Consider the following 14850-nt stretch of genomic DNA (forward strand, 5'->3'; position numbering starts at 1 on the left):
TTTTTTGCCCGTTTTTTAGTTGGGTTATTTGAGGGGTTTTTTGGTTTGGTTTTGGTTTTTGTTTGTTGCAGGGGGAAGGTTTGCTCTTGAGTTGCAGGAGTTCTGTATGTATTTTGGATATCAGCCCTTTATCAAATATATGGTTTGCAAATATTTTCTTCCATTCTACTTATAACTTTATGAGTGCAGGACACCTAAATACCACTCGATAATTCATTGTATGTGGTTAGGGCTTACAGATCTTGAATATCATTGTAGGTTTATCTAACTGGCTTGTCCTCTTGGGAGGAACTGGATGCTAGTACAATATCTTTAGGCCTTTCCTTTCAGACTGCCAGATTCCCCAGAGAAGATTCTTCCAGTCTCCTTCCTGAAGGGTATATATACTCCTGATTGCCAGTGTTATGGGAGCTGAGTCGTGGCGGAAGGCTGCAGCTCTCAATATTCATTGTATCAACCTACTCTGAATCCTTCTGTTTTCAATATGGTATCCTTGCCTTTATGTGTGATGTCTCCTGGTCCAGAGGCCTCTCCAGAGACTAAAGTTCTATTCTTCCGCTGGGTAGAGGAGATTTATTATCCTGTTTGGTGCTGGGGAGGGATTGATCTAGGTATCTGCTTCTTAAACAGATACTCTACCATTCTGCTGTTTTTTTTTTTTTAGTCACACCTTCATTCTCACTTCCAGAAGTACCTGGAACCTAAACCTTTTGGGTATGTTTAGTGTAAATGGAAAGACTTCTGTGCTTTCCCTTGCTGCTAGTTTAGTACTTGGCTCCAGTTAGCCTTCCAACTTCAAAATTTTGTTGTGTTGTCTCCTTTCCATTTATTGTAAAATTCCCTTTTCTGTTATTTTAACATAATGTTTGAAGAAGATAGAGGTAAGTATGTTTGTTGATTCCACGGTCTTAGCGAAAAGTCCACTTTGCCCTTTTTTCCTTGGTCATGGGTGAGTTAGGTCACTTGTTTGAGGGTGTCAGGTACATATTGTGTGAGTGGAGAAAATACTTAATTTTCTTTAAGTGACCATAAGAGCTTTAACCCTTTACAGGTTTTTGTATGTAAAAGTCAGAGTCATTACTAGAAGAACCATCATTTTTACCTTAATGAAGTTTTTCTGCTTCATCTATTGCAGGTTCTGTTTTCCAGTTTGGCAGCAGTGCTACAAATTTCAACTTCACAAACAATAATCCATCAGGAGTGTTCACGTTCGGTGCAAATGCCAGCACACCTGCAGCCTCAGCCCAGCCCTCTGGCTCAGGGGGCTTTCAATTTAGCCAGCCTCCAGCGGCGTTTACTCTGGGGTAAGAGAGCTTTTTGTTGAAATGGAGAATTTAACATAATGAGGGTGTGTGTTTGTGTGTGTGTGTGTGTGTGTTTAGAATCACCAAGGTGCAGTATAGTTGAGGTAAAATCTATGTTCTCCATCAATTTACCATATTACAATTTTGGAGGATCATAGCCTAAGAAAACTAGCAGGAGAGAGAGAGAGAGAGAGAGAGAGAGAGAGAGAGAGAGAGAGAGAGAGAGAGAGGGAGAGAGAGAGAGAGAGAGAGAGAGAGAGAGAGAGAGAGTGTGTGTGTGTGTGTGTGTGTGTGTGTGTGTCTCAGGTATGAGGTGTAGCAGAAAGCAGGGTGTGTGTGTGTGTGCATCTCTCTCTGAGGGTATGAGGTGTAGCAGAAAGTAGTGTCCCCCACCCCATCACCAGCCACATTTAGTGTTATGATTGTGAACTTTCATCTGAGCATCATGTCACATTACAGAGTTTTTGTTTTTCACAGGTCAAATGGGAAAAACTCGTTCTCTTCTGGAACTTCAGTTTCTGGTCGCAAGATAAAGACTGCTGTTAGACGCAGGAAATAAAGGTCTTGATGGTGTTATACACACTGTTTTAACAACAGCTGGTGCCCTACTTTCAGATTCTGGATTGTACTATGTGCTGGGTTATCTGAAGTCAGATCTTTAATTTTGGAATTTTCCTCCTTTTTTCTTTTCAGAAACCCCAACTTCACCTCTCTCACCCCCTTTTAAAAAAATAATAGCTAGACCGGTGACTACTTCTTCAGCAAAAATGTTTTATGATCCAGCAAATTATTCACTGGTTTGGCATAGGCTGGCTGAACCCAGGAATCAAACCCGCTCAAGAGAATGGCTTTGTATACAACCTCTTTGTCTGCAGCACCATGTGCGTTGATATGCGTTTTATGGAACGCATTGAAATTGTAATTATATCTGAGGAATTCTGTATAGATTAGAGGATGTTGAAATGAATGATTTCTATGCTGAGTTTGTGCTGGTGTATGTGTGAAGTGAGTGAGTTGGGTGTATTGTGCACTAAAATTTTCTGGTAGAGGAAGCCTGATTAAAGAATGGTCCATACTAAGGACTTGTTAGATCTAGTTCGTTCTCCATTTAATAATTATATGCTATTTCTATATTGGCATTCTTCTGACTATCACCTGTCTTGCCTTTTTCATTATTTTATTATGAACCTTGTGTAAATACAGTTTTGTTTCTGTACTTTTTTGGCATAACATAAATCTGTGAACTTGAAATTTTAATTTTGTGTTAGAAAATTTTTTTTGTTGTTTAGTCTTGTCTCAGATTTTATTATGTAAATCCCATTATTCAAAGTTGCCTAAATCCATTTGGAAATCTTTAAAAAAAAAAAAATTGGGGATTCTTAAAGTGAGTTTATTGGCTTTTCTGATCCAGTTTTTGTTTGGACCAAAAACCAGTATTGTACAAAGTATTAAGCATATATTTTTATATTTACTGAAATGGACTGTGGTGACTTTGGATAATAAGGAAAAGTTTAATATTAAAGCCATGTTTATTACAGTATAATTAACATGTTAAACCATGGGATAAATGCCATCAATAAAAAATTATGAAATATGTTTTGTTCTAGTGTTAAATCCTAGTGAAGGTATGAGTGTTAGTGGAAGGGAACCTTTTTATAAAGGTTAACAATGGTCAGGTAGAAGAAAAATTCTGAAGAATACATTGAAGTGATTTGGACAACTCCTAAGTGAAGGGGAAGTGTAACCCTGCTTTATGTCTGGTGCTAGGAATCACACCTACTCTGCATATAAATTGACATACCTTTTTAAAAGTTGAAAATAAACACACGCAGCCATTTCTGTTTGTACTTGTATCTTCCTTGATAGGTGACTAGACAATGTTTTATTGATAGAGTTCTTGGAGATACGTGCCCAAAATAGCCCACAAAAACTTCAGTGGTCATTTTGTGGAATTTCTTTTGGATTATTTTATCGATTTTTTTGTAACTAGATGTCTTTCCTATGGTCCATAAAAGTGCTCTTGGGATAGCGTTTGATAATTGTATTCTTCAGTTTGTACATATAATTATTCTGTGGCGACTTTTATTTTGCTGAACTTGTGGTTAAATTCAGTACTTTAAAATGTTTAAGAGCTTTTTTTGTTTCCAGTGACATGGTTTCTCTTACTGAAAATGTCTTAGGCCATTATCCAATGCTGGTTTTGGAGCAGGAATTTTGTATTTATAATTCTCACCTTATTAAATAATACACATTCGACATGAACCTCTTTGGGGCAGAAGATGATGGTGAATGCTAAAAGAAGTAAACTGGGAACCTGTGGGGTGTTGATGCGGAGAAGTTAATGCCTAACTAAACTGCATGTTCGTTCATTCTTAGCCATTCTTTAGGTCGATATGGATGGGAATATTAGGCTTTCTCTTCTGGGAAAGATTTTTCATTAAAAATGTGCTGGAAATATTTCATTTTATTTAGTAATTTTTTTTTTAAAGCAAGTAACTGAAAACCAAACTTAGGGTGGCTTATCTTATAAATGAAATCTCCTGGCCCCCAGAACGGAGATCTCTAGGGCTAGAGCGTTTGGGACTTGGGTAGGACTTGGCTTTTCATCTCAACTGCTTTAACTCTCAGGCTGCACACGGCAGCTATAGAAAACATTCGTGGTAGCAGCTCCAGCCTCAAATCAGTCCCTGCTTAAGCCCAGCAGAGGTATCTCTTCGTCGGACTGGTGCAGGCTGCAGACCCACTCCCTGTGGCTGTAATAGCACCCTTGGGTTCCATGCTCCATACACAGATGAAAGTCAAGCGCTGTTTGTGGAAGAAGGGGAAACGTTATGGAAAGAAAACAATAAAAGCCCACTTCTCATGCTGGATCAATGAGGAATTGTTTTTAACTGAAAATCTCTGAAGGTAAGAAAGGCATATGCAGAAAGATGGAATAATCAGGTACGTTTATATAATTTGGTTGATTTACAAGAGGGTCCGTTGTTCGCACTGAATGTACATCAGTGTGCTTGGTGAGGTGGGCCAAATGTATATCCTGGGACCTGCTCACCAGAGATTGATGCATCACCGGGTCCAGGTAGGGCCCAAGATCTTTACATGAGCACCTGGAAGACTTCTGATGCATGAGGTCCAGGCATGACACTCTCAAGTGGTAGGTTGTTTTTTAGTAATTTACAGTTTGGGGCATTAAGAAAAAGAAGTACAATTCAGACAACTGAAATAAGTCTTTAGCTATTTGTTACAAATTTCTCTTGGAATTATTCATGGAATCAGGATTTTATTACTTGAAATAAGTGTTGGACTAATTTTAGCAATTTGTAACCAGGCCATAAACTTCCTGGTTTAGCCTGGGGAAGAACTTATGTTTTCTTTAATTGTATCAGTATGTCAAGTGCTGGGCCTGTTTAATGGAAACTGATGAATTTGGTACAGTAAAATTGAGAAAAATGGGTGTGTTGGGTCTAGCTAGCTACACACACCACCTATATATACACCATGTCAGAGCTTTCGTTTCCTTGTAATATGGGGCAACTTTTATAAGCTTACCTCAGACATCCACTGTGGTTTCCAGAATGTGTAGTAGTTCATGGCCGAGGTCCTAAAACAGCACATTGTGTACAGGATTCAGACCACGCCACAGTTTAACTACATTTAAGTAAGTTTATCCTTTATTATCTTTGTGTTTCTCGAGGAACCTGTTGTGTGTCCTGTCCTAGTTTTGTTTGTAAAGGTCTGAATAGGGAATGCTTACAAGACCAGACTAGGATTAAATTGCCCAGCTCAGTCTTCTACTAGCTACGAGACTCTGACTTCTGGTTCCTCACGTGTAACGTAGGTCCTTAGTATCTTGCACTGCGGTTGGAATGGCTTAACAACTTTAAGGAACGGACAGGATTAGTTTAACATTAAAAGCTTAGTCATCTACAGCTAACTTCTGAGTGACTTGCTGAAAGAATATATCTCAAAGTGGATGATTTTTTTTTTGATAGACCTCTATTTCTGAAAGCATTCATCTCCTGAAGGCAGAGAATGCTAGAGCAGCTGTATTTGGAAGCAAGGGATTCTGGAGCAAACCTCAAAGAAACAGGCAAAACACAAAAGCATTGGCGACCAGGTATTTATTGAGACAAAGAATACAAATTGGTGGCAAATTATTAAAAATAGAATGTTGAATTTTCATTTATAGGCAGGCCATCAGAAACTGTTTGTGGATCAAGCCATACTATAATGAACTGCAAAGAAATACGCACACAGCTTGAGAGGAGGAACTTTACCCAGGCAAGCACGTATTGCAAAGATTTTGGCCTTTGGTATGGGGTGGGGGGGGTGGGAAATGGCAAGTAACTGAAGTATTTGCCAGATTTTAGGAATACTGCTATTATTTAGGAATATTCTTTAAAAGGAACAACAGCCTGTTTTCATAGGGATAAGTGTAGAATAAAAAAATTTAATACATTCCCATCAAAAAGCCCTTTATTCCCAAGTAGTTTAATTTTCAACTCCTGTCTTCCTTTTGCTGGAAATACTTATGCCTAAGTGAAACGCCCAAACAAGTCACTTAAGGGAAAAAAAATCCTTCTTTTAGAGTTAGTTAGAACAATTTTTACTGTCATTTGAAACAAACATTATAGACTTTTATAAATTTAGACAAAGCCCTCAAATATAATGCAGTTTTTTCAATCCTGAATATTTGGGAGAAACTAAGTGACTGTTTAGGGAGAAAGAAGTAACTTCTGAAGCAGTGCCACACGAGTACCACACAGGTGCTGGCTCTCTCTCTGGTCACAGACGCCCTAAAAGCACAGTTTGCTTGCCGCCGCTCCCACTCACCTAGCTCAGCCCAGCGTGCATTTAGTATGTCAGACTTTTCTCACGGTGCAGGAGCCACTCAGGCTGCATATTTCGTAACAGGTAGAGTTTCTAGATGCCTAAATTAACCGCATGACCTGTGGTTTTACATACGGTATTTTCACTGAAATAGTATTCTCAGCATGACTCCTAATTTTTGTTCCCTTATTATCTTGTAAAAGTGATGAATGATATTAATACTATGAAGACAACTTTCTTTTTGCCTTTTTAGGCTGTAGAGCTTCAGTATGAGAATTCTGTCTTGACACAGAAAATTCAGCATTTCTATAAATGAAATATAATAAAGTATAGTGAAAATAGGCCGCCGCCCCAAGAGAAAAACATGTGGCTCCCCCTTCCCCATTTTGTCATTTTCCCCCCCAACTTGGGAATCAAAAATCTCCCTAAGTAAGTGCTGAATTCATAAACAGACTTGGATTTTGTTGTAAAGGCAGACAAAGTAACACTTTTTACTTGATAGGGCTACATAGTGTAACTTGAATCCTGAGAAATGCATCTACATAAAGTATAAAGCAAACTGGACTACGTATTTCTTGTTTTACTGTATAAAAATAGCCTAAGTGGTGAACCATCGAGGAAATTATACATTAAAGGTGTATTCCAGAGCTACATGTCGGAAGGGTACATTTCAACTCCAATTCCCAATCAGGGGCAAAGGCGGTGTATACACTGATGCTAATGTATACACTACTAATTGGTAAGTTTATGTAACATTTCCTAATTTCTCCTCTAATTTAAGAAGTTAGTGGATGGTTTGGCTTTGTTTACTGTGAAGGGCCATAACACTTTATCTTCCCAGAAACAGGTGAATGATCTGTTTAGTATTTTGACACATTTAACTAATAGGCTTTCTGTGATAGATTTACTATAAAATTATTTTGAAAAACATTGTTTATGAAAACCATAAGCCATGGCTCATGGTTTTCATGAAACTATAAACCATGGCTCATGGTTTATGAAATTTTACAATAAAAAAAGGCATTAAGGACACTGTTAAGGTTTCTATAAACAAATTGAAAATATTCACGTTTTAAATGTCAAAAAAAAAACGACTTTAAAAACTGATACAGTAATAGCAAATGTATTTGCTGTTAAGACCAAAATAAAGCCTAGATTGATCCTGTAAGCACCCTAGTTATGAACTGTTCAACACAGTTTAGTGTTTTGGGGGAAAATAACAGATGCAGAAAATGCCTAAGAAACAAAACCTTTAGTTCAGATACACCTCAGCACAGCTAACTGGGCCATCTAACAAAAGCACACACGCGCACTAAATTAAAATGGCAAAACACGAAGTGTTCCTTCACATTTCCCTCAAAAATGTCATCCCGGGCAGGCCCCAGATGAGCTTCTGGCCCACAGAACCAAAGAACTCGGAATAAGGTCTGGAAATGCTACTCTTCCTTGTTACAGAGAACAGTCCCTAACGGGAAAATTGGTAAGTATTTCACAGGCTACTAGTATTTAATCATGAAATGCTAAGATTATTTAATTCCTTGATGCTTCAAAAGTTATGGAACAATATAATATGATAAAAGGAAACTGGTATGTGAATATCCTGTATATAAAGAGAAGTTATATTCAGAACACTGAAAAGCACTAACACTTTCTTCATGCTGCGCACGTACTGGGAATATTGTGTAATTACAGTAAATATGCAACAGTTTGATAGGACTGCTTTTCCCCACATATTTATGGTTTGATTTAGGGCACTGAAAACACTTGCACATGAGTTTCAATTTAAATTTACAGTGAAAACTTACCCCTCCCCCCTAACCCCATTAAAAGCAATCACTAACTTACCTTTTTCTTTAAAAAAAAAAAAAAATCAAGGATAAGATAGCAATATGACTTATACTTTTTCATCATCATGCAAAATCTGCCCCCAAATACATGTTTAGGCATTAAGAATAGTTATAAAGTTACATCATTCCTGCAGTAAACTGCAGTACAGATTTTAAAATTTCAAGTCAGGGAACTGCTCGCCGGCCTCACTTTCCCCTCTCTCTTGAAGCTAACTCACTCACCCGCTCCTGGGATGGGCGCTAAGTGGCTTATCAAATGTGTGTCCCCACTCCCTCCCCCCAAAAAGCAAAGACAAAAATTGCCTCAGGAAGTGTTACTAAAGGGTGAGTGTGTACACTAAACACAGCTGGACGTTTTCCATCATTTGGGATAAACCAGAATAAGTTGTTAAAGTTTCGTTTGGAGATTTCAAAGCTGAAAATGCTCTCAGCAAGTTCTAATAAATACCTTAGATCTTATGTATATACTGTCCGTTGTTGATTATGACACCACTTGCCTTCGGTTCAATCTAAAAATTTTAACACTTGAACTTAACAGGTTTTTCTTCTGGAGAAGTTCTTTGACATTCAAGTAAAATCAATACTTTCAGCATAGTCACCTGCATCACACTGGAGCAACTGCTTTAATTTCTAAATCATCAGTTAATGTAACCCAGGGATACTGATGGCCTTGATATATAATTTAGTCTTGTCATTATTCCAGAGAGTATGGAATTCAGGGCTTTTTGGGGCATCATCTGACCCCATTTCTTTTTACCACAATGGTCCCTGCTACAATGTCATAGGCTGTTCGATTATGCTGAAAAAACAGCAGTGTGATGAAAGCAGGGAAAAAAGAAGCAATAGAAAAATTCTTGATCAAAGCTCGTATAGTGGACCTAAAAAATTAAAGCAAAAAAAAAAACACAAAAAACAGATAAGTCGTATACCAACTACATATAGATTAATAGTATTCTATCAAGTTCAAGATGTATTTAAAACATATTCAAAGTATAATTAACAGTTTTAACCTTTGATAACTGAATTACTTTCAAGTAGCAAAGTATGATCAAACCACCTGGGCTAGTTCTAAAGACTTCGTAACATAAAAGTTAGACTTTAGAACTTGCACATGAAAAGCAATAATATGTCTTAGAATGTGAACTAAAAGTTTACAGTACTTTCTAGTATCTTGACAGAAGACTAGAATAACTATTGCCTTTACTTACCCTTTCTATAGTCACTCATTACTTTTAGTACCTCTATACTTTTACTGTGTTTTCACTATCTTCTAAACTGAATACACTTACACAGTCCCATTTTCTACCTTCTATGAAGAGCACCAGCATTTCAAATTACTGTATTTGTTTATCATATCTCTTCTTTCTTTGTGGGCTTCTGTGATTAAGGAAAGCTTTAAAAAGCTTTCAACAGTAGCTCAGAATGGAGAATTGTCATACTAACATTAGATTTCTGCCTTTCAGTGCACTGAACCGTTACAGGATAACACAGCAGCTGAGTGTGGGCTCTGAATCCAGACTGCTTGGTTTCAGATTCATTTTCTACCAACTACTAGTTGTGTTACACATCTGTAATAAGAGGGTAATAGTACCTATAGTACCTATCTTAAATTAGTTAATACATATGCAATGTTTTTAAAACAGTGCCTGGTTTATGAGGTGCTCAATAAATATTAGCCATTATTGACTCATTAAAAGTAATAGCCAGGATTATTAGAATCACAAAAATGTAAGGAAATTTTGAAGATGTGAGCAAATTCAAGGCTTTTTCTAGAGTCTCTTGTTTAAACAACCCAACTCTGAATCATTCTAGCAGCAATTCCAGCCAGTATCCTGTTTTGCTCAACTGATTACCACCTACTCACCTCCACAACTTCCATTATCACTATCTGTACCTTCCCCCAGAGCCAGATGCCAACAGCTAGCCATGAGTACTGGAAGTATTACAAGCTCTATCACTTAGGAGCAGGATGCACGCATGTATAGCTGTCAAAATTCTTATTGCCTATTCAAGATGGGATAATGACAGGTATTACCAAATGGAAGCTTCAGGGCAGAGCAGTAACTAAACTCCAATATCCACAGATGTAGAGAATACTAAAGCTAGGCCTGGAGCACTGATAGAGCAGCCACGCCCAGATCCTCCTCTCATTACTGTGACCTACCGTTCATAAAGTGCTTACCTCTGAAGCTGTATACTGAAGAGGCGTCTATAATCATTGAAAACATTCAAACTTTGTCTTAAACTTAATAAATGTAAGCCTATTCTATGCCATGAAGAACCAACATCCTAAAAATACTTTTATCAAATGGTATAACTTATGAAAATAATTTTTAAGTACAGTAATCAATACAATTCATAAGTACACAATACATTAAGCTAAAAAAAAGAACTTACGTTGTAATGCTAACATTTGAGGAAGGAATCACTAAAACCCGACTTGGTGCAATAAGCACTGATGTATCACATGTCACAACTCGAAGCCCTAGCAGGAACTTCCCTGGGGTCGCTCCACCTGCTCCCCAAATGCAAATTATCTAAGGAAAGAAGGATAATTTTAAAATAATTTACTGGCTCAACTATACCAATTTTAAAGGTAAATTTTCCTGCCATATGATTCACGTTTTAAATTTTTCAAGTTGGAAGAATTTCATAGAATACTTGAGTTAACCTTTTAATGCATTTCTGCAGGTCTCTAACATCTTCAATACCACAAGATATCTACTGTAATATTTCTCTATGACCCATTATATTTTTTAGCAAGTTGCTTCTATGGAAAGACACATTTCAAGTTCCACAACCAACTTAAAATATATTTTCGGACAACAAGACTGAAATGTATTACAAAGAAACTGAAAAATGTCTCCATTCCGAAAGTTTTAACTTGGAAAGTATTATGTTAAAGGAAATTTAGAAAAAAATGAGGACATTTGACAAATACATGATTAAAAATAAAAATCTCCACTACATTTTTGTCTTGGGCTGATAATCTAAAATTAGATTGTTAAATATTAATATTTGCTGAAGTCAGTAGCTTACCTCATAGAAACAAACTAATAATCTGTATATAAGCGCCACAACCATCATTTTCTGCAAGTCTTCCATGGATGTGTCTTCATCTATTTCTTCTATTATATAATGCATAGCAAACTTAGAGATATCCCTACAAAAAAAAGTTTTCGGTTACAAAGAATCAGTTACCAGAGCAGTTGCATTGTTTTCTTTTTCATTAGTGTAAATCAAAAACTTTAATTGAAATTATAAACTAATCTTCAGGTTTCCAACTGTCTAGTTTCACAAAACATTCATTAGCTTCTTCAACAAATAAGCAGTACCATGAGCAGACGCTGTACTAGCCCTGGGGATAAAATGCCAAGTGAATTCAACATGGTCTCTTGCTTTCACAGAGTTTCTAACCCAGCAGGTGAAGCAGAATAAATAATAATGAGGTGGGGAAAGGGCTATAATAGAGAACCATTGGGTACTTGGAGACACATACCAGGCACACTTAACTTAGTGGAGGCTTCCCAAAAATGGCATTTAAGGTGAGATCTGAAGGATGAAGAGAAGTTGGCCAGACTAAGAAGGGAGAAATTTCAGAGAGAGGGACTAACCAGAGAGAAAGCCTTTAAGCAAGAGTATGATGGAAGCTGTAGGCAGTTAAGTGTGGCTCAAATAACTAAGTGTGAGAGGTGAGTGATTAAGAAATAAGGGTATCTGTTAAAATATATGAGGACATTAGTAAGACTTACCCTGATGGCAATGAGAAACTATTGAAGGATTTTAAGGCAGGAGAGTGGCAGAATCAGAATTTATGATCTCTTTGGTTTTCTATCAGAGACTGAATTGAGATAAAACAGGAGACAGTAAACTGAGATACCAGTTAGAAGACTTGTGTTATAATCCAAGCAAGTGATGGCAGTGACTGGACTAGGGAGAAGCAATGATGAAAAATGAAATTCTGACAGTGAAAAGGAAATGGTATGGGTTGAAGGTTATTCAAGAGATTGAACAGAAAGGAGTTAGTTGGTACTTGATTGGATGTGTAGGGCGTAAGGGAGGGAGAGACAGGGAAGAATCATAGTAACATTCAGGCTCCTGGCAGGGGCCCTGAAATTTAATTACCAGGGTCTGAACTTGACGGTCACTTACTGCCTTTGTAAATTCTGGGCTTAACTTTTTGTAAGCCCAAATTTCAATCTCTATAAAATGGAGAGATTAACCTCTACTTTATAGTGGTGGCAAGATTAAGAGTCCATACAAAGCCTAGCACACACAAAGTGCTTAGCAAGTGACAACTGCTATTATGATTGTTAATCTGAAAGGAAGATTATTCAAATAAATAGCTCACTTTGCAGTTCACTTGGAACTTGCCTGACAGTATACGCAACCCCATTTGGAAATGCCATCTAGCTGATTATTAATAGTTCATCTACCAAAACCTCTTTATGCCTTTGTCTTTAGATACTCCACTCTGAAAACGATTGTAAGAGAAAAATTTGCAACTGGCCTAATAGTGAATAAAATCAAACCAGGGTTGGAGGTTCCTTTCACCTACTTTTGATAGGTGGAAACTCCCCACATCTTGCAGAATTTATTAAGTGTTTTTCTCTCTTTTGTAGTTATTTCTTAAAACCAACAAGAAAGCAAATCTGACAAAGCTCCTATAAAGAAATCATTGGCACTGGCACACAGTTTATCCATATAGTCACTTGCAAGCATGAAAACAAAATTAAAGCAAGATCTCTAGACAGTGGACATTAAAACCCTTCTGCAAATGGCCTTAACTTACTTTATTCCACTGAGGTGCATAATGCTTAAGACAATGGTTGCTTTTATAAAGAAGAGAATAAAGAAATCCACCATCTCTGCCATGAATCTGTGGGCCAAGGATGGAATAACATACTCTCTACCTGTAAATTAAAAAAAAAAAGAAAAAAGTTAGGAAAACTAATCTTTGCACATAGGCCTTGGAACCCAAGCTAGGTAATGAATGTAAAGTCAAGGTACAACTTGCTGATAAAAAAATTTTTATAACTGCAACAATTATTGGTATTGACTTCAGCAGGGCATGTTATTAAAACAGCAACGCTACTTCACTATTTACTGAGCAGTTTAAAGCTTGTTTTCACCCCCTTAATGTTTAGAAATGATTTCAGAGATAAATTTCATTATTTCAAGTACTCAATACATTTCACTAGGGAGTCAAATGAGACTCCAGGTGATTACAAGCCTATGACACAAAATTAAACTTTTTTTTTAAGCAAAATATCAAGGTTAAGTGTAGACGGTACGAAGTAAATCCCTGTGCCCCTCATCTTACCCCTTATTCATTTAGTTTGTCTTGCTTTCTATGTAACAAATCCAGGGATTATCAAGCTGCCATCCTAAATTCTGAATCAAATTCAGGCAACTAAGTCTTGTCCCATATTATCTGTGGCTGGATAAAGTAAACAAAAAGCCTAAATAATACACTAAAGAGTGTACGTGATTCAGAATATTCTAATTCCCATACAGAAGTAAACAGACGATACACAAGATGAAGCCAAGGCCCAAAGGTTCCTAATTCCATTTGCATTCATGAAGATCTCCTTTAATATCCGTCAGTTCCACTGTCCCTAATTCATAAAACAGTTATCATATTAACTATATATAATACAGTTAATACATCCATGTCTGGATTCTTTCCAGCATCACCAGTCAAAACTTCCCCTCCCCCCAGCCGGGTCTGCCGTCGGAGTGAATTAAGCTTCGGATCTCACTCCACACCGGGAGACGAAGGCTAAGAGGACGCTTTGAGGAGCAAAGGCTTCTTTACACGTGGAAACCACCAGTCCGGGGAGCCAGGGAACCGATTCGGAGCGCTAGGTCTAAGGGAAGGCGCACGCTCGGCCGCGCTGCACACCCTGCGAGCCGACAGACGCGCAGAAGCCGCGGCGAGCGCGGCAGCGCTGACAGCGGAGAGGGGCCCGCCGGCCCCGCCCCCAGGTCGCTCCCCGAAGAGCCTCTCACCTGCCTGCCGCCCGGTCTCGCTCGGGGCTCGCGAGGCGGCGGCGGGTCCGACCCTCGTCGCTGGGGCTGCCCGGGCCGGCGGCTGCACGTGAGGCGCGCGGGCTCCCGGGCCGGCGACCGGAGCCGAGGCGGTGAGGCCGGCGGAGGCCGGCGGCTCGGGCCCGGCGGCCGCGGCGCTCAGGAAGTAGAAGGGGTTGTAATAGCCCAGCTGCAGGGGCGGCGGCCCGGCGGCCGGGGCAGCGGCGGCGCCGGCGCCCGCGAGGTAGCTGGGCGCGGGCGGCTGGGGGCTGCAGTAGGCGGGGAAGGCGGCCAGGCCGCTGTGCCAGGTGAGGTAGCCGCAGTAGGACTGCCACAGCCACTCGTGCACCTGCCGGGAGTACTCGCGGGCGCTCAGCCGCGCCGGCTTCTCCCGCGGCGCCGCCGCCTCGGGCGCCTCGCAGCCTACCGGCGCCTGCAGGCCCGCGCCGGGGTCGGAGCCAGAGCCGGAGCCCGCCTCCCTGCCATTCTCGGGCTCGCGCGGCGGCTCCGACTCCTCGGCGGCGGCCGCGGGGGGAGCGAGGCCCGGGGCTGGGGGCCGGCCCGGAGCCTGGGGTTCGGCCTGCGGCCCGTCCCGGGGCCGTGGGGCGGCGGCGGGAAGGCCTCTTCGCGAAGGAACGGGCTCGTGGTCCCCTCCGCCGTCGTCCTGCCCGGGAGGGCGGCCTCGGACTTTCTCCGGCCCCTCCGCCATCGTCGCCTCAGCAGCACGCTCGGCGGTCCTGTCACTGCGCCGTCTCACTCCCCCACTGGCCCCTCCCCAACGGCCCGGTAGCCACCGCCGCAGCCGCAGGCGTCAACAATCCGCCACCGGAAACGGAAAC

General features: G+C 40.1%; 2 protein-coding genes across 5 annotated transcripts in view; one reads left to right on the forward strand and one right to left on the reverse strand.

Moving 5' to 3' along the window:
• The window catches only part of NUP153 (nucleoporin 153), a 74703-nt gene extending 71805 nt beyond the window's left edge, over positions 1–2898 (forward strand). The window contains exons 21-23 of one of the 2 annotated variants that reach the window (XM_082346314.1): positions 1136–1304; positions 1782–1865; positions 1998–2898. In XM_082346314.1, the coding sequence (XP_082202440.1) occupies positions 1136–1304; positions 1782–1863 (251 nt within the window). In that variant the 3' untranslated portion in view covers positions 1864–1865; positions 1998–2898. Of the gene's footprint in view, positions 1–1135; positions 1305–1781 lie in introns of both variants that reach the window. The other variant, XM_082346313.1, reaches the window with a different exon arrangement.
• A 2512-nt stretch (positions 2899–5410) lies between these two features.
• On the reverse strand, positions 5411–14850 carry FAM8A1 (family with sequence similarity 8 member A1). 3 transcript variants are annotated; one of them, XR_014232477.1, is made up of 6 exons: positions 13994–14848; positions 12774–12894; positions 11021–11144; positions 10379–10518; positions 8430–8859; positions 5411–6440 (listed from the first exon to the last, which is right to left on the reverse strand). XR_014232477.1 is itself a non-coding variant. In XM_082346404.1 (5 exons), the coding sequence occupies exons 1-5, from the start codon at positions 14718–14720 to the stop codon at positions 8715–8717; spliced, it is 1257 nt and encodes a 418-aa protein (XP_082202530.1). In that variant the 5' UTR covers positions 14721–14848; the 3' UTR covers positions 5411–8714. The 3 variants fall into 3 exon arrangements, 2 of the variants coding, with proteins under 2 accessions (XP_082202530.1, XP_082202531.1); XM_082346404.1 differs by having other exon boundaries at positions 5411–8859; XM_082346405.1 differs by lacking the exons at positions 5411–6440; positions 8430–8859 and adding an exon at positions 8866–9985 and having other exon boundaries at positions 13994–14850.

Source organism: Balaenoptera borealis (genome assembly GCF_965194805.1).
Source record: "Balaenoptera borealis genome assembly, chromosome: 12".
Lineage (NCBI taxonomy): Eukaryota > Metazoa > Chordata > Mammalia > Artiodactyla > Balaenopteridae > Balaenoptera > Balaenoptera borealis.